We start from the raw sequence: 20,512 nt of genomic DNA on the forward strand, positions 1-20,512 counted from the left end.
ATGCATGCAAATAGAGCTCCTGCATATTCATTGGGGAAATCCTGAAAACCCGACTGGAATACAGCTCTCGAGGACCAGAGTTCCCTACCCCTGGTATAGATTGATACACGGAGAGTCAAGTTTAGCATAAAATTTGGCCATCTTGAGTTAATTCTTTTTTCATCTTAAGTTCATATACACAGAGTTGTTATCTTAAGCTCACATAGAGTGGATTTAAACCCTGTTTGTTCACAATAAATTGGTAAAACCTAGAATAACCTAAAAAATGTTCATTGAGCTTCATTGGACTAATAATACATTGCTGGATAGTTTTGAAAAGTTACACTCCCTTCCTTGGGTCAGATCAAGCAAATTTATTTTTCTTCCTGACTCAAGGAATTGAGTGTAGCTCTCAAAGATATATTAAGGTGGACAAACAGGATATATAGAGATAGAGATAGATATATAGAGATAGATATATAGAGATAGATAGATATATATATTTATATATTAAGGTGGACAAACAGGAAAAGTATTTATATAGAGAGAGAGAGAGAGATAGATTTATATATTAAGGTGGACAAACAGGAAAAGTATTTATATATATATATATACAGTGGTGCCTCGCATAACGGACGCCTCGCACAGCGAACGCTGCGCACAACGAACTTTATGTCTTGATTCGTACAACGAACTTCGTTTCACACAACGAAGTCGCCCGAGCTGCATCCTTCCGCGCAGGCACTGCGCTTAACTGCCCTCTCTCCGCCTGGCTCCCTCTTGCCCCCCCGACTCCCCGACACGATCGGGGCAAGAGGGAGCTCAAGCCCGGGAGCCTTAGGTCCCTCCTGGGGGCGGGGCCTGAGGCACATGGGCCCAACCCGACCATGTGCCTCAGGCCCTGCCCCCAGGAGGGACCTAAGGCTCCCGGGCCTATTCTGATTGGCCCAGGCGCCTTAGGCCCCACCAGTAGGCGGAGCTTTGGGACGGATGGGCCAATCCGGCCTCATTCCGTCGTTGGCTGCCTGCCGGACAGGCGGGTTTGGCTCCCGTCTGTCCGGCCAACTACAGAAAGGTACGGGGAAGGGGGTTGGGGGTGTCGTGGGGGTCGGCCAGGGGGGTCGCGGGTCGGCTGGGGGGGCGGTCGGAGGTTCTTGGGGGGGCGGTCGTTGGGGGGAGGGGGGGTTTGCGTCGAGGGCAGGAGGGCCTGGGATCCCTCCTGCCCGTAATGTAGTGCAGGGTGGGGTTAGGGGGTCGCCGTGGCCAGGAGGACTTGGGCTCCCTCCTGGCCCGATATTGTCGGGGAGTTGGGGAATCGGCGGGGCAAGAGGGCTTGGGCTCCCTCTTGCCCCGATCGTGTCGGGGAGTCGGGGGGGCAAGAGGGCTTGGGCTCCCTCTTGCCCCGATCGTGTCGGGGAGTCGGGGGGGCAAGAGGGCTTGAGCTCCCTCTTGCCCCGATCGTGTCGGGGAGTCGGGGGGGCAAGAGGGCTTGGGCTCCCTCTTGCCCCGATCGTGTCGGGGAGTCGGGGGGGCAAGAGGGCTTGGGCTCCCTCTTGCCCCGATCGTGTCGGGGAGTCGGGGGGCAAGAGGGCTTGGGCTCCCTCTTGCCCCGATCGTGTCGGGGAGTCGGGGGGGCAAGAGGGCTTGAGCTCCCTCTTGCCCCGATCGTGTCGGGGGTGCCAGGGACCACACGGAGTCACCCACCGTACCACCCGATTCGGGTAAGCGCAGGTATCGGTGGGTGGCTTATTTGCGGGGGGGTGCCTTATTTTACATTTTTTTCTAAAAAGGGGGGGCTGTCTTATTTGATGGCCCTGCCTTATCATCGGGGAAACACGGTAGAAAAAAAAAAAATGAACAGTTAAGTCCCAGTTTTTGCCGCTGAGACTCTGCCCTCTCTCACTGTAAAATTAGACTCTACTTAGTCTGTCTTTAAATTTAAAAAATGTGTGTTGTTTTAAAAAACAATTATGTTTTTAGATGTATCTAAATAAAAATAATAACCAAAAATTTATCTTTTTTTATGTCATCTTAGCATATTTTATGCTGCAGAACGAATTATTTTTTTTTACATGTATTCTTATGGAAAAACGCGTTTCACATAACGAACGTTTCGCATAACAAACTTGCTCCTGGAACCAATTAAGTTCGTTGTGTGAGGCACCACTGTATATATATATATATATATATATTTATTTTTATTTTTTTTTTAAATTTATTTATTTATAAGTTTCAACATAATATCAAGCATTAAACTTGTACAGAAAAGAAATCAAGCCTGATAACATTCAACAACAATCCAAAAGGAAATAGATTGTTATACAAATATGTTCATAATAATGCATAAAAATTTCAGTGGCTTAACTTTACTCAAGTCCTCAAATTAGATCCAAGACTTACACATTTAGCGAGGAACAACAAATTAGATTACAACTGAAAGAATCACTGCTATAAGCTGAGAGCAAAATGCATAACTTCTAATGAGCTTACAATTTTCCTTTATCCGACTGGGATACAGACAGGAAAGTAATTAATTTAAAGGGTTCAAAGAAAACATATTTATTCATTTGGTGATGAACAATACACTTGCACGGATATTGCAAGTAAAAAGAAGCCCCTAAAGCTAACATTCCTGGCTTTAGTAAAAGAAATTCACGTCTACGCTTCTGCGTCTCATGTGACAGGTCAGGAAACATCTGTACCGGTATTCTACGTCCAAGAAATTCTTTCTATTTGTTCTTAAAAAAAAAATAAACTCAAAATCCATGCCTTGTCTGGTTGGAGAGCAACAGAAATTATTAATGTTGCTGGGGTCACAATTTCTTTATCAGACGTCTCAAGTAACGCTGAGACGTCCATTGCCTCTTGATCTCTAGGCCTGGAATGTTGTCTTTGACCACCAGCAGGCAAATAATAAACTGAGACAGTGGAGGCAAAAGTTCATCTGAAATTCCAAGAATTTCCTGAAAATATCTTTTGATCATTTCCCTTGGAGTCACAAAAGTGACTTTGGGAAAATTAATGAATCTTAAATTATTACTTCATACGGTATTTATATCTATTTTGTTGACCTTTTATTTTTATGTATTCGAGAGCACCATTACAGTGGTTCCCAACCCTGTCCTGGAGGACCACCAGGCCAATCGGGTTTTCAGGATAGCCCTAATAAATATGCATGAGAGAGATTTGCATATGATGGAAGTGACAGGCATGCAGACCTGCTCCATGCATATTCATTAGGGCTATCCTGAAAACCCGATTGGCCTTGTGGTCCTCCAGGACAGGGTTGGGAAACACTGCCATTACACCTCAGTAGCTCATAGTGTAATAGACCATATAATTATCCAAAACTTATTTTAAGCACACCAATCCAATCATGAACTATTTCCAAGGTGACAACTTAGTCCTAATAAGTAACTTGCTTTGCAATTAAATCCTATCCCCTTTCCCTTTAATGGATAAGAAACCAGTTTACCCAAGCAAACAACAATCATATTGCTTCAGACAATGTAAGCACCTTGTTCTCATGGCAAGAACTAGTTTGGTTTTTAATGGATATAAGTAATGTAAATCCAGAGCTGAATCTGTATTTTAAAAAGAAGCATAACTGCAGTTGCTATAATGTGCTTGGGGGGGCGGGGGGTGGAAGGAAGGTGTTGAGTTTTTTTCATGCAACTCCTTTGCACAGACATATATATTTTCACCTCCTCTCCCAGTAAGAGCCACTCCCAGTCTTTATTTGCTTGTCATTTCAGCTGGCTAAGATTGTCAAATCAGTTTACTGGTATAGGGAGAGCAGCACTTGTTGTTCTAACATGGTTCAGTAACCCCCTCTTACTACGAAAACCAGCAACTCCTGGATATCCAGCTGCACTGTCCTTAGAGCACACATGCCAAACACAAGGTCCGGGGCCAAATCCGGCCTGCCTGGCCATTTTATGTGGCCCGCGGTAACTGTGCTGCATCCAAACGCCTGACTGTGCAGCCTCATTCCCAGCAGCACTCCAATCTCCTCACCAAATGGTTTAGTTCTGTGCATCCACACATCAACAGAACAATCAAGAATCTAACATATATATTCACTGTTGATAATAGGAAAAGCCTGCCATGGTCAGGAAGCACACTGGTGCTGGAAAAAAAAAAAAGAAAGGTGGAGAAAAAAAGCCTCAGACTTAAATGACAACAATAAAAATGAAACTATAATCCATACACTGTCTTAAGCACAATCATTAGCATAAAAAAATTCCAACATTTTTAATCGTCATACTTGCAGCACAGGTGAAGCTACTGACAACCCACAGTGGCATTGCACTAATACAGTTTAAAAATCACTTATCCAAAATGATTCGGCCAACTAGCTCTTTATCAAAGTTTCATCAACAGGTGTCCAAATGCTGCAGAATTATCCAATGAAATTCAGCAAAGATCCTCATTTCACTGAATCTGTTGGCTGCTTCAGGGGAATGTTACATCAACCAGCACACTGATTCTAACAAGTTTCAAGTTTATTCATGGCTTGATATACCGACCATCACAAGTATCTGGGCGGTTTATAATATTATTAAAAACTAGCTGATGCCCCGGCGTTGCACGGGTATTTAATTATAGCAATAACACTGTAAATGGATTCAAATAAAGATACTTTATAGTGGTGAATTAAATTATTTTTTTACAGCTTTATAAAAAGTACAATATTCAAATTATAATGTGAAATATTTGACAAAATGAATACAATACAACTAACACAAAACTTGATTATAAACAGCATTTTTAGTTTCACCTCCAGGAGCAAGAACATATAAATTCTTGGATGAACCCACCCTTGAGCAAGCAAAATAGAGTTGTCCATGGGAAAAACAGGGGGATCTTAAATCCACTCCACAGTATGTAATAGTCTGTCCCTGTGATTTGTTGATTGTGATAGAGAATGCAAGTCTCACTGGAATTTGCAATCTCTTAAACTGAAAAGGAAGATCTGTTGGAATAAGTGGCATCCAAAAGTTTCAGTATTGATTTAAACAACTCAATATGTGGAAACTCAGGTTGAAAAGAAACTCCATGCAGTTTTTTGCCGGTTCAGAATGGAACCTGTGTTCCTAGTTCAGCATATGTGAGTACTCATGTAATGTAATAACATTATGAACTGGGGTGCATGAAGGAAACAGTTACAAACACAGTTAGAACATACAAACTCTATATGTATGATGTCCGTGGTAGAATAGAAATGATGTCCCTAGTGGTTATAGTGTCATAGAAAGTGTTTTATAGTTGGAATTACTGTGAGAATGGCAGCTTTTTACATCCTTTCCATTGACATGAATGGGTGAAATCTCATTTTCTGTTTGTAGCTTCGCCCATGTGTGCAGGTGGGCCGCGAGACCCCCAGAACATATCACCCCAGGTAGTGAGGGATCTGCATACCAAGTTTCGTTCAAATCGGTCAAGCCGTTTTTGAATTACTGTGAGAATGGCAGCTTTTTACATTTTTTCCATTGACATGAATGGGTGAAATCTGATTTTATGTTTGTAGCTCCGCCCACATGTGCAGGTGGGCCGCGAGACCCCCAGAACATATCACCCCAGGTAGTGAGGGATCAGCATACCAAGTTTCGTTCAAATCGGTCAAGCCGTTTTTGAATTACTGTGAGAATGGCAGCTTTTTACATTTTTTCCATTGACATGAATGGGTAAAAACTGATTTTCTGTTTGTAGCTCCGCCCACGTGTATAGGTGGGCTGCGAGACCCCCAGAACATATCACCCCAGGTAGTGAGGGATCGGCATACCAAGTTTCGTTCAAATCGGTCAAGCCGTTTTTGAATTACTGTGAGAATGGCAGCTTTTTACATCCTTTCCATTGACATGAATGGGTGAAATCTCATTTTCTGTTTGTAGCTTCGCCCATGTGTGCAGGTGGGCCGCGAGACCCCCAGAACATATCACCCCAGGTAGTGAGGGATCAGCATACCAAGTTTCGTTCAAATCGGTCAAGCCGTTTTTGAATTACTGTGAGAATGGCAGCTTTTTACATTTTTTCCATTGACATGAATGGGTAAAAACTGATTTTCTGTTTGTAGCTCCGCCCACGTGTATAGGTGGGCTGCGAGACCCCCAGAACATATCACCCCAGGTAGTGAGGGATCGGCATACCAAGTTTCGTTCAAATCGGTCAAGCCGTTTTTGAATTACTGTGAGAATGGCAGCTTTTTACATTTTTTCCATTGACATGAATGGGTGAAATCTGATGTTCTGTTTGTAGCTCCGCCCACGTGTGCAGGTGGGCCGCGAGACCCCCAGAACATATCACCCCAGGTAGTGAGGGATCTGCATACCAAGTTTCGTTCAAATCGGTCAAGCCGTTTTTGCGTGATCGCGGCACATACACACACACACACATACATACACACATACATACCTCCGATTTTATGTAATGTAATGTAATGTAATTTATTTCTTGTATACCGCTATATCCGTTAGGTTCTAAGCGGTTTTAAGAAAATATACATTTAAATTGAAAGTAAGAAGTTAGAAAGGTGCTTAATAAATTCCCTTACTGTCCCGAAGGCTCACAATCTAACTAAAGCACCTGAAAGTTGATAAAGAAGTGAAAAATAAAGAAGAAGATTAATGTTAAACATTTTAACTAGACAGTATTAATCTGAATAGTACTTTGGTAATGGAAGAGAGGAGAAAAAAGGAATAGATGTAAAAGGGAGAACCGTAGGAAGACAGAATTTTGGAGAGAATTTAAATGAAGGAGATATAACATAATAAAGGCAGAATTAAAAACAATAGATAAGGTTAAAGAAATTCATAAATATATATATATAGATTAAGAAGGCAAAAAAGACTCAAAAGGGTTTTAATTTCCACTTCTACTGCAGTCTCTCTTTATTTTATTTTATTTTTTTTAATAGCTGAAGGCCCAGATTGGATAGATTACTGTAGTGCCTGAGCAGCAGTTGATTCATTCATTACATATTGTTTAGCCAAGTGGTTTGAATTCTAGGGTTGAGTGGTTTGCAATTTTTTTAATAGCCAACGAACCAGATTGGAGAGATTAATACCTGAAGTAGAACCAAAAATGAAAACCCTTTGCATCGTTTTATGCCAGGCGCATTTTGTTGGAATCAGTTCGCTGATTAGAAACTTGATGGGAGATAGAGGCCAAATGGCCCATATAGTCTGTCCATTTGCAGTAACCATTATCTCCTCCTCTTCCTATAGGCTAAGGCTATGTGCACCTGCATTGTGAGGTCATAGAGCTGCCCATCCGCAGTAACCATTATCTCTTTCTCTCTGAGAAATCCCACGTGCCTATCCGAGGCCCTCATGAATTCAGACAGTCATAGAAACATAGACTAGCTAAGTAAATTTGTTCTCTTAAGATCCAAACTATCTTTAGAAGGGAATCTACAATTGATCTTTTCTCCCCTAAACCTATCAAAGCCCAAAGCAAAATAACGTATACTTACCCAAAGATATGTCTTCTACTCTTCTCCTCTCAGGAAGAGAATGTTCTCTTCCCTCCTTCTGTCTGATTTTGTTTGCTTTAAACAGTTTGAGCTCTGCAACTAACTTTAAACCTTCTGTTTTAATTTAGGTTCTACCTCTGGTAAAACACTTTTTAAAACTATTAGAAAGGGTTGTGTACTCTATTATTAACTAGTTCTAAAATGTGCTTTTTATTTTTTAATGGAGACTAATCCAGACCCTGCTCTGCCTGCCTGCCAGAAACTCTATCAGCAGGTTCAGGCTTACAAAACTGTAGAACTATAAAAAGTTATTATCCTATGGCAAAACAAAGATCCTTGTTGAGTTTTCTTGGACAATTCAGCAGCATTTGGATACCTGTTGATGAAACTTTAATAAAAGAGCCAGTTGGCTGAATCATTCTGGATAAGTGATTTTTCAACAGTATTCGTGCACTGGCACTGCTGGTTGCCGATGGCTTCACCTGTGCTGCAAGTATGATGATAATAAAAAGGTTAGAGATTTTTTATGTCAATTAATGTGCTTAAGACAGTGTATGGAATGTTGTTTCCTTATTGCTGTCACTTAATTCCGGAGGCTTTTTTTTCTCCACCTTTCTTTTTTTTTTTTTTCAGCACTGGTGTGTTTCCTGACCCTGGCAGGCTTTTCTTATTATCAACTTCTTAGTTTTGTGCATGCTGTGACAGAAATGAAAGGCCAGGTTATGTGGAGTGTGATCCCAAGCGCTCAAACATTCTGCTCATGCTGGCTATAATACTTATAGTGTGCCAAATAGTTCCCTTGTAAAGTTCATAGGACCTAATGGAAGAAATTCTATAAATGGTGCTGAAAAGTTCTGTTCTAAGCTTGATTCTATAAATGGCATATGCCCTTTATAGAATAGCACATAACTTGAATTCCCACACCCAAATTGGTGCCAGACTTAACCTACTTTGTAAGTTCCAGTTCTCCAGTTGGTTGCAGAAACCTAGTATTCTATAATATTCAGGCGTCTCTTTGTTTTGGGGGGGTGGGTTGGTGGTTTTTTAAAAAAAAAAATTTTAACAGCCTTGGCTTGCCCATGCCCAAACCCCCTTTTGGGTTGTGCACTATGGAAGATAGATGCGCCACATTACAAAATTATGCATAGCCAGATGTATGCACAAATTTTTTGGTTGGCAGCTGACATCAGTAATTTAGTTAGCATCCAATTATTGATTATTAAGAGCCTGTTGGCCAGTTAAGTTGTGTGTACATCTCAGGGGCAAATACAACTTTGGATGCTCTGATCTGGGCAGCATATATAGAACCTAGGGGTTTATGTGTAGCAGTCTATCAAGGTGTGCCTGGTAATCGAGCTTGTGGCTCCCAGTCTGGTGGAAAATATTTCCATCTGCCACATGTTTGGTCTCTGACTTCATTGCTTGGTATTTAAAGGGTCTCCCTCTCCACTTGGTGTAGAGAATAATAATTTGATAGTCTCATGTTTTTGTCCTTTCCTGCTATCTATGTCTGGATTCCTCGCATTTAGCTTATTGTTTGGAATGGGTATGATCATGATCCTATGAGAATTATCACAATGATATTGTACTACTTACCACATTTCAGAAGGATGTTTCATCTTATTGTGCCTTTCTTTGTATAGATGCAGCCAGCTACAGGATAAGTAATCACTTCCTTACAGAATCAACATATACAGTATATCTATTTTGCCATTATTTTTATGCTTGCTGTGAGCCATTTTGTAAATCATTGTCGCAGGCTTCAACTATGAGGCTGTCATCCTTTGGTAGAGGAAAGGTGAACGGAACTTGTCATTTGACCAGTATTGATTAGTTTATGGTCCCTAGTGTAATACTTCTTATTTGCCAATTGTTTCTCGTCTGCTGCTCTAATTCTTTTGAAGAAATGGTGAGGTGGGTTTTTGGGTTTTTTGGTTTTTTTCTTGCTCTGTAAATTCAGTTTCCATTCCTAAGTGTACTTCTGGTTTCTCATTTCGTCTCTTCATTGGAATGCTTGTCCTTCCGTTCTTTAACATTTTGTGTATTTGGATCTGTTGATACTGTTATACATGAGACTTGTAATAATCACTCTAAAAAGGGCAATTATATAACCTAGGTGTTAAGGTTTGCGCACATTACTTAAATGTTTAGAATACCAGCACCTACAGTATGTGCTATTCTGCAAATAACCTACACAACTTGCATATTTCATATTTGAAAGGGATCATACCCAAGGGCAGAGGATGGACAGTACATAAGTTAGAATACTGTAAGGTTACCTGCGTCTCGGTTAGAATTGGGTACAAGCAGTTCTACCAACTTTATGGCTGGCATAAGTGTGAGGGCCTAAATGTTAGGTGCCTTTTATAACTGGTTAGGCATCTAGCATAAGTTCTGTTATGCTACCACACATCCTCTAGCGCAATGGTGCCCAACCCTGTCCTGGAGGACCCCCAGGCCAGTCGGGTTTTCAGGATAGCCCTAATGAATATGCATGCAGCAGATTTGCACACCTGGCACCTCCATTATATGCAGATCTCTCATGCATATTCATTAGGGCTATCCTGAAAACCCGACTGGCCTGGGGGTCCTTAAGGACAGGGTTGCAAACCACTGTTCTAGCGTCCACTTATAGAATGATCCCTTGTTTATATAAATGATTTTCTTTGAAGCTCATTCTTCTTTCAGCTTGAACAATGTACAGTCTTGGCATACACTAATACTTATAAATTTATCTCATGGGCATGGAGGAGGTTTTTGTTTTTGTTCATACAAGGGGTGTTCAATAATTTTATCTACCCGAGTATGAAAAAAAAGTAGCAAGTGTGTTGAAACAAGTCTGTTCATGTTGTGATATATCTCATGGTTACTCATGCACAGTTGCAGCTCAGTACAAGTCTAACATTTCAAGATGCAACGCTGATAATTTCAAATCGAATAGACAAAATACAGACCTTGACTGCATCCAACAAACTCAAACAAAATGCGGACAAAACCAAAGTTCAATGATTTCACAATGCTGTTTGACTGACTGACTTTTGCAAACAGTGGCAGCACCCTTTTTGGAGTTTTTTTTTAGACCCATAAAGCCCTTAAACTGAGGTATTTTTTCTCCAAAAATTTATTTTGGGTGTTCCTCGTAGATGTGAGAGTATTTCTAGTTTGAGACAACCTGTATATCCCTCTATAATTACCAGTTAAACGGTGATCTGTGTCCAGCATATGACTTTTTGATATATGATTTCAATTACCCTAACACTGACTGGTTAAATGTTATATCGGGAAGTGCTAAGGAGGTAAAATTCCTAGATGTCATAAAGGACTGCTTCTTGGAGCAACTAGTCCAGGAACCGATAAGAGGGGGTGCTATTTTAGATTTGGTCCTTAGTGGAATGCAAGACATAGTACAGGAGTTAACAAATTATTAGCATGCACATCTCTCTCATGCATGTTCATTAGGAATATCCTGAAAACCTACCCTGCCGGCCCTCAAGGACTGGAAGTGAAGAGACCAAGTTCTAAGATGTGATTTTCAGACTGTCCACATTGGTGCAAAATTCATGTGTAACGCTCATCTTTGGTATTTGCATCAGTTTTTGATTTGGAACTTGAAGCTTTGAGTACTCTTCTGCTTCTTTTGGTGAAAAGTGTGTGTAAAGATATTTCAAATCTTCATGTTTCCCCCACACTTTTTTTAATGAAGGTAAAAAATCTATGTACTGTATTTCATATGTTCTTTTTTTCCCCAAAATCTAAGTTCAGCATATGTTATATTCAGGCCCCAGATTTTTTTTTCTCTGTTTCATCTGGCTTTCAATCCAAATTCACCCTTTACTGCCTCAGGTGATTTACCCAAATTCTCAAGAAGTGTCTGTGGGAGTAGCAGGATTTGAACCCTGGTGACTAGTTTTCAGCCTATTTGTGTCCCAATCATTATGGAGCAATTTTTTCATTTTTTTAAATTTGGGGACAATTGATTTGAAAATTGCTCCAATGTTTGCAAACAACTGATCTAGCAGGGCTAATTGTGTCTTGCCATTTTTTTTTTCTTTCATTTCTCAGGATGAGGAGCTCTATGCCTGCCAGAGAGGTTGCAGACTCTTTTCAATTTGTCAATTTGTGGATGATGGAGTTGATTTGAATAAAACTAAAGTGGAGTGTGAATCGGGTAAGAATACTTAAGTGTCCATTTTTAGGGGCTATTGTGGGGAATGATTGGCTGCCAGTGGGTCCTTGACATTACCTGTTTGTTTTCTCATTAAGCAGCTCTTAGTTGCAATAGCACAGCAATTTCCAAACCCCCCAACTTAAACAAATCGGCAGTGCTGGCCAATGAGAGCCTCCTTTCAGTGCCAACTTATTTTGTAATACAGTAAAACCTTGGATTGCAAGTAACTTGGTGTTTGAGTGTTTTGCAAGATGAGCAAAATGTTTTATTAAATTTTAACATTCAGTTGAGGATGGGCTGGGGAGGATTTCGATGCCTGGGATAATCAAGGTGGGCTGGAGTGAGCTTTGATGGAGACTCCAGTAGATGGAACCTAAGCACACCACTGGGCAGGGCTCTGGGTTTCTGGCCCAGAAATATCTAAGAAAAAGGATCGTTTAAACTAAATAATTCATTTATGGAGCATGTATGGTTGGGCAGACTGGATGGACCACTCGGGTCTTTATCTGCCATCATTTACTATGTTGCAACTGAGCCGAAGACGCTGCAAAGTCTTGCAATACAAGTACGCACTGAGCATGTGCGTCGCAACTGAGCCGATGGGTCTTCTCTCTCTGACGCTGCAAGGTCTTGCAATACAAGTACGCACTGAGCACGCGCATCGCAACTGAGCCGATGGGTCTTCTCTCTGTGACGTGGGAGTGTAGTGACTGTTCTAAACGTACTACAGTACAGTATTTTCTATTAAAGTTTTGGGTTGTGGAACAAAGCGTCTTGAGTTTCCATTATTTCTTATGAGGAAATTTGCTTTGATATGAGTGCTTTGGATTACAAGGATGTTTACGAAACGAATTATGCTCACAAACCAAGGTTTTACTGTATTTATTTTAAACAAACATAAGAGCTGTATATAAGGTGACATTGATAAATGTTCACATTTTCAATAGATTTCAATTCTATGCATTAGCTCTTTCCCATTAACTCTCATTATAAATCTGATGCATTTTTATGAAAAAAAGCAAGCAATATTGAAAATAATCTCTTGGGGGCTGGGGTTGGTCATGTGATAGCTTCTTGGTGTTAAAGCTCTGTGTACAGTATATCTTTGAGCTCCTGTTTCCATCTGTATGAAACTGGTTCTGCAACACAGATACTTAATAATTTTTTTTTTTTTTTTTTCTCTCAGCTAGAGATTAAATCACATATTATTAGTAATGATTCATCTGAACTAAAGCTTGTGAATTGCATTCCTGCATCTATTATAAAAACAAGTAAATCAAACCATCAGCAGACAGAGGCTGAGCGTATTCAATTGTAACATGGTGTGGCTTTGGTAGCAGCACCTGAGTCTCCAGATTCATCATAAGGTGGATCACCATTACTCAATGTAAAGATTTAAAGCTGAGAATGCCAAGCTAAGTGAAAAAGCTGGAGCAAATTCTGGCAGATTTGGGTGCTTTCAAGCATCGTCGTATTATCCTAGGTCAAGCAGGCAGGTATTCTCACAAGTTGGTGACGTCATCCGACGGAGCCTCAATGCGGACACCTCACAAGCAGACTTGCTTGAAGAAACTCGAAGTTTCGAGTCGCCCACACTGCGCATGCACGAGTGCCTTCCCGCCCATGCAGGGCGCGTCTCCTCAGTTTTTACTTTTCCGCAGAGCCGAGAAGTCCGTCTTTGACTCTCTGCGTGAAGTAATTCCATTTGTGCCTTCTCTACGACCGCGGTTTTGTTATTTTTGTCACAAATCGCTGTTTTTTTCTTTATTCTTTTCTTTTTTTTTTTTTTTAAATGTTTTCTTCCGTCCGTTCGACCGGGCAGGCCTCGCGGCCACAGCCCCGCAGCTTCGATCTTGCGGCGGCTCTTTTTCGGCCTATGTCACGGTTTTAAAAAGTGTTCCACGTGCCAGCGCGCAATTTCTCTCACGGACCCTCATTGACGCTGTCTTCGGTGTCTTGGGCCTCAACATCTCCCGAAATCGTGCCAGCCTTGCTCAACACTTAAGTCTCGTGCTTTTAAGCGTCGTTGTATTCTGTGGGAGCAGCTCTTCAGCATGGAGTCTTCGCTGGAACTCTCGTCTTCGAAGGGTGCCTCGCCCTCTACTTCATCCGAAGCTCTTCCGGCTTCCACTCCGAGCCTCATCAAACCTGCCTCGTTTGTACCGGCTCTGTCTTTGACGCCTGCTGCGATGCCTTCCTCTGTCTCTTCAGGTCAGATAGGGCAGCAGCCCATTCCCACGGTGGTGCTTAAAGTGCCTAAGGCTTCTAAGTCCAAGCATTCTCACACTGCCTCAAGGGAACACGAGGCCCATGCAGGTGGTCCCGTTGGAGACGCGGATCCATCCTTGCCGGCTTCATTCCAGACCTTGTTGGAGAAGCAGTTCATTCAGCTCTTTACTATCTTGGGGCCAAAGCTTCTCTCACAAATCCAGCCTGGGCATGCCGCGGTCTCCCACGAGATCAAGCCGCCTCCTATGTCTCAGTCTCATGCACACTCTTTGCAGGGAGCAGAGTTTCTGCGAGTGTCTGATCTGGCAACTGGGCATGGACAGCAAGGATCAGATTATTTGCCAGTGCCTCACACTTGAAGCAAGGAGCAGAGTCTTTGCGAGTGCATCGAGGTTCCTCTTCTCAGCCTCCACTACTTCGTTCCACAGCCTCCAGCCCTATCCATTCTCTAGGGGCTTCGACTGAGGCGCAGTCTCCTTGATCCTCGAGACCTGCTTCGAGGCACAGCTCGCATCACAGATCGAGGCATTCATCCAGGCATGCATCGCCACACCGCAAGCAGCCTTTTCTTCAGCTGTCGCCACCTCCTCCATTGAGCCTTCCGCTTCCGGACCTCGAGGACCCGGTGGTTTCCATTTCTTCGTCCAGGTCTCCATCTTCACTGGGCCAAGCTTCCTCGAGTCCTTCTCGAGGCACAGCTTTAGCGGATCAACTTTCCTTTTCATCTTTCCTTCGTCAGAAGGCAGTTGACTTGGATATTCAATTAGATACTGGCTCGAAAGTTCTCCAAGGAATATCTCGACCATGCATCTCCCTCAACCTCCGGCTGAATCTCTCAGGCTTCCACTCCATAAGCTTTTGGATCAAATGTTTGTCCGCTGTCTGGAAACTCCTTATACCATTCCAGCTGTTCCAGGCAAATTGGACTATAGGTATAAGACTGTACATCACAAGGGCTTTGACAATACTGAATTGTCTCATCAATCCCTTCTTGTTGAATCTTCTTTGAAAAGATCTCATCCTTCCCAGGTGTATGCTACTGTCCCTCCAGGAGGGGGAAGGTAAAACGATGGACAAGTTTGGTCGTTGCATCTACCAGAATTCGATGATGACCTCAAAGAGTCCTCAACTATAATTTTCATTTCATCTCCTATTTTGAGTTCTTTCTTTCCATTCTTCCAAAGTTTATGCCTTATCTGGATTCTCGTATGCACTTTGAGTTTCAAGAAGTCATTGCTTTATTATCACAACTCCGTCTGCATCTTCTTCAGTCATCCTAACGGCGTTTCCCACCAAAGCAGGTTCCTGCTACTCGTCAGCCTATCAAGAGGCAGCATCCACAGAAGCAGCAAAAGCCTCGGCCGTCTGCTGTACCTAAGGATCCTCAGCCTTTTTGACTGTCTGGAACAGAGCATAACCTCCGTCGTTCTGCCCTTTCCCATTTTTCCCCCTATCGGAGGTCGTCTCCACCTTTTTTACCACCGGTGGACGACGGTTACTACTGACCTCTGGGTCCTTTCCATCATCAGGGAGGGATACTCTCTTCTTTTCCATCAAGTTCTCTGGAACATCCTCCAGGAGAGTATCCTTCCAATCCCTCCCAGACCGCCCTTCTTCTTCAGGAAGCTCAAGCTCTACTTCAGCTTCAAGCTATCGAGCCAGTTCCTTTGGCTCAGCAGAACAAGGGTTTTTACTCCCGTTACTTCCTTGTTCCAAAGAAGATGGGCGATTCAGGGTACTCAACAAATTTCTAGTCAGAGAAAAATTTTGCATGTTGACCCTGGCATCTCTTTATCCCCTCCTCAAGCAGAACGACTGGTTATGCTCTTTGGATCTCAAGGAGGCCTACACACACATTCCCATTCATCTGGCTTCCCATCAGTATCTCAGATTTCGGGTGGGAAATCTGCATTATCAGTACAGAGTACTCCCTTTCGGTCTGGCCTCATCTCCCAGAGTATTCACCAAATGCCTGGTATTGGTGGCTGCAGCTCTCAGGAATCATGGTCTTCAAGTATTTCCATACCTCGACGACTGGCTCATCAAAGATTCCACGTCTCAAGAAGTCGTCGTAGCAACCCAATGGACTATTTGGTTCCTGCAAAGTCTATGATTCGAAATCAACTTTCCCAAATCCATCTGCAGCCGTCTCAGACTCTTCAATTCATCAGAGCTGTTCTGGACACAGCCCAACTAGGAGCATTCCTTCCTCAACAACGTTTGGAAGCTCTTCTCCATCTTTGTCATTCAATGTCCTATCGCCCATCCATCTCGGCGAGACACATGATGGTTCTTCTAGGTCACATGGCTTCCACTGTTCACATGACTCCTTTTGCCAGACTTCACCTCAGAATACCTCAGTGGACCTGGGCATCTCAATGGACGCAGGTTTCCGACCCTCTGACTCGACACATCCAGGTCACTCCTGCTCTGACACAGTCTCTTTGCTCTCTTCCAATCTATCCAGAGGCTTACTTTTTCACACACACCCTCATCAGAAAGTTTCAAGTTTATTAGGATTTTATATACCGCCTATCAAGGTTATCTAAGCGGTTTTTACAATCAGGTACTCAAGCATTCTTCAACTTACGCTTGGGGGGCTCATCTAGATGGTCTCCGTACTCAAGGCTATTGGACCTCTATGGATCGTCAGTGTCACATCAATCTGCTGGAACTCGGGGCGATTTTCCACGCTCTCAATGCTTTTCAGCATCTTCTTCACAACCGTGTAGTCCTCATTCGAACGGATAAGCAGGTCGCCATGTATTATATGAACAAACAGGGAGGCACGGGATCTGCCTCCCTCTGTCAGGAAGCTCTGAAAGTTTGGGATTGGGCCATTTGCCACAACACCTTCCTCAAAGCTGTCTACATTCAGGGGGCGGACAATGCCTTAGCGGACAGCTTGAGTCATCTTCTGCAGCCTCATGAATGGACTCTCCATTCCACGCCCCTTCATCACATTTTCTCTCCGTGGGGATGCCTCATATAGACCTCTTTGCAGCCCCCCACAACTACAAACTGCCTCAGTTCTGCTCCAGGATGTACACTCCTCATTGCCTCGAGGCAGATGCTTTTCTTCTGGACTGGACAAATCTTTCTATATGCATTTCCTCCATTTCCCCTAATTCAAAAGACGCTGGCCAAGCTGAAGACTGACTATGCCACCATGATTCTGGTTGCTCCTCAGTGGCCCAGACAACCCTGGTACTCCCTTCTCCTTCAACTCAGCAGCAGGGAGCCATACCTTCTTCCAGTTTTTCCCTCTCTGCTTACATAGCATCAGGGATCTCTGCTTCATCCCAACCTGCAGTATCTACACCTGACAGCTTGGTTCCTGTCAACATAGCTCCTTTCCAGTTTTCTCAATCTGTGAGGGATGTTTTAGAAGCTTCACGGAAGCCTACTACTAGACAATGCTATCACCAAAAATGGACTAGATTTTCTACTTAGTGTTTTTCTCATCATAAGGAGCCTCAACATTCCTCCTTATCTTCAGTTTTGGACTATCTTTTGCACCCTTCTTATTCTGGCCTCAAGTCTACATCGATACGCGTCCATCTTAGTGCAATTGCTGCTTTTCATCAGCCTATTGAAGAAAAACCCCTCTCTGCTCATCCTGTGGTTTCCAGATTCATGAAAGGACTTTTCAATGTCAGGCCTCCTCTCAAACCGCCTCCTATGGTTTGGGACCTCAATATTGTTCTTACTCAGCTGATGAAACCTCCATTTGAACCAATTGACAAGGCTCATCTGAAGTATCTCCTCGGTGGCCCAGACAACCCTGGTACTCCCTTCTCCTTCAACTCAACAGCAGGGAGCCATACCTTTTACTGGTTTTTCCTTCTCTGCTTACACAGAGTCAGGGATCTCTGCTTCATCCCAGCCTGCAGTCTCTACACCTGACAGCTTGGTACCTTTCAACATAACCCCTCTTCAGTTTTCTCAATCTGTAAGAGATGTTTTAGAAGTTTCTAGAAAGCTTACCACTCGACAATGCTACCACCAAAAATTGACTAGATTTTCTACATGGTGTTTTATTCATAAGGAGCCTCAACATTCCTCCTTATCTTCTGTTTTGGACTATCTTTTGCACTTATCCAATTCTGGCCTCAAGTCTACATCCATACGAGTCCATCTCAGTGCAATTGCGGCTTTCCATCAACCTATTGAAGGGAAACCCCTCTCTGCTCATCCAGTGGTTTCCAAATTCATGAAAGGACTCTTCAATGTCAAACCTCCTCTCAAACCGCCTCCTGTGGTTTGGGACCTCAATGTTGTCCTTACTCAACTAATGAAGCCTCCATTTGAACCAATTGATAAGGCTCATCTGAAGTATCTCACTTGGAAAGTGGTGTTTCTCATTGCCCTCATTTCTGCCCAAAGAGTCAGTGAGCTGCAAGCTTTAGTTGCTGACCCACCATTCACAGTGTTCCATCATGACAAAGAGGTTCTTCGTACTCATCCGAAATTCCTTCCTAAAGTGGTCTTGGAATTTCATCTCAACCAATTCATTGTTCTTCCAGTGTTTTTTCCAAAGCCTCATTCTCACCCTGGAGAATCATCTCTTCATACTCTGGACTGTAAACGTGCTTTGGCCTTCTGCTTGGAACGCACCAAACAGCACAGAACTGCTCCTCGATTTTTTTTGTTTCCTTCGATCCAAATAAGTTGGGCCATCCTATTTCTAAGCGTACCATCTCCAACTGGATGGCGGCTTGTATCTCTTTCTACTATGCCCAGGCTGGATTATCCTTTCACAGTAAAAGTCACAGCCCATAAGATCAGAGCTATGGCTGCTTCAGTAGCTTTCCTCAGATCTACACCTATTGAGGAAATTTGTAGAGCTGCGACTTGGTCCTCGGTTCATACCTTCACTTCTCACTATTGTCTGGATATTTTCTCCAGACGGGATGGACAGTTTGGCCAAACAGTATTACAAAATTTATTCTCCTAAATTGCCAACACTCCCACCATCCCATTCTGGTTAGCTTGGAGGTCACCCATATGTGAGAATAACTGCCTGCTTGTCCTCGGATAAAGCACAGTTACTTACCGTAATAGGTGTTATCCAGGGACAGCAGGCAGCTATTCTCACAACCCACCCACCTCCCCTGGTTGGCTTCTCTGCTAGCTATCTGAACTGAGGAGACGCGCCCTGTGCCTGGCAGGAAGGCAGTGAGGGGGAGGCAGGCAGACAGACAAGGCTGGCTTTGGCAAGGGAGGGGCACTAAGGGCATAGGAAGAAGGCATTGGGGGCACTAAGGACATAGGAAGGAAGGAAGGAAGGAGGGAGGGAATAGAAAGGGACAATTGTTGGGCCTGAGTGCAGAAAGAAAGAAATAAAAAAGGATACACAGACAGAAGGAAATGCAACCAGAGACTCATGAAATCGCCACACAGCAAAGGTAGAAAAAATGATTTTATTTTCAATTTAGTGATCAAAACGTGTCAGTTCTGAGAATTTATATCTGCTGTCTATATTTTGCACTATATTTGTCTATTTTTCTATAGTTACTGAGGTGAATGCATATTTTAGTCATCTGCCTTGACATTTTTGAAACCCCCCAAATATAAATGATAATTAACATTTTCTCTGCGTTTAGTGTGCTTTGTTTAGTTTTTTTTTTTAATTTTATGGTTACCATTATGAAATTAATAAGATTATGTGTATGGAATAAATTGGGGGGGTGGGGCTGGGGCGGGACTGACAATTAATAGATGTCCTGTTTTGATAAAAGAAATAAACGATCACGTTACCCATCCCCCTTATCAAGCTGCGCTAGAGGTTTTAGCGAGGTGAGTGCTCCGACGCGCGTAGGAATCCTATGAGCATTTACCGTGCTGGCTCAAGCTTGATAAGAGGGGCCCTAAATAATGAGACTGTATTATACTTCCAAGCAAAAGGTCACATGATGTGCTGGAACGGGTAAGACGTGCCTTGCTCGTGTTCCGGGGCCCCGAATCCCTTCGTGCCTCATTCACTGCTTTTTGCGGGTCTCGCCTTTCCCCCGACCATTGGGGTGGTGTATGGACGGGTTCCTCCAGCGTACGAGCCCTGTTATGAGCGCCAAGACCGGCCGGTTAACTAAGGATCGGGAGACGCAGTCGGCCCGGCACGATTCTAAGATGGCGGCGGCGGGAGACTTGGGTTCCGCGCTCCCCCTTTCAGAAGCCCACATTGCTGCATTGTCGGCGTCGGTGGTGCGGGCGTTGGATTCCCGCTTCGACCAGCTCTCCTCCCAGCTTACATCGCTTGAGTCCCTCTTGGGGGAGACCACCAGACGCACAGGAGAGCTGGAACACCGGGTCTCGATGGTTGAAGACTCCCACGTGGCCTCTTCGGCGGATTTGGCGTCCCTGAAGGCCCAACTGCAAAAACAGGCAGATAAGTTGGAGGATCTCGAGAATCGCTCGAGAAGGGACAATCTCCGTCTGGTGGGTCTCCCAGAGACTGTTTCTGACTCTCGCCTTTTATCTGTGCTGGAGTCGTGGCTCCAGTCTGCGCTGCCCCTTCTGGCTGGAGTGGGTCCTCTGAAACTGGATAGAGCGCACCGCCTGGGCCGGTGCTCCGACGATCGAGAGCGTGCTCGAGTCACCATATTTAAGGTCCACCACTCGGCGGTCAAGGCAGAGCTGATGAAACAGTACCGCCAGCATCG

At 43.5% G+C, this 20,512-nt stretch overlaps 1 protein-coding gene across 1 annotated transcript in view; it reads left to right on the forward strand.

The window, feature by feature from the left end:
• The window catches only part of TMEM59 (transmembrane protein 59), a 52,850-nt gene that overhangs the window by 1,478 nt on the left and 30,860 nt on the right, over window positions 1-20,512 (forward strand). The window contains exon 2 of the mRNA XM_033916142.1: window positions 11,516-11,621. Coding sequence (XP_033772033.1) covers window positions 11,516-11,621 — 106 coding nt within the window. The remainder of the gene's footprint in view (window positions 1-11,515; window positions 11,622-20,512) is intronic.

The sequence above is a fragment of the Geotrypetes seraphini genome, chromosome 12, assembly GCF_902459505.1.
Source record: "Geotrypetes seraphini chromosome 12, aGeoSer1.1, whole genome shotgun sequence".
NCBI classification, from domain to species: domain Eukaryota; kingdom Metazoa; phylum Chordata; class Amphibia; order Gymnophiona; family Dermophiidae; genus Geotrypetes; species Geotrypetes seraphini.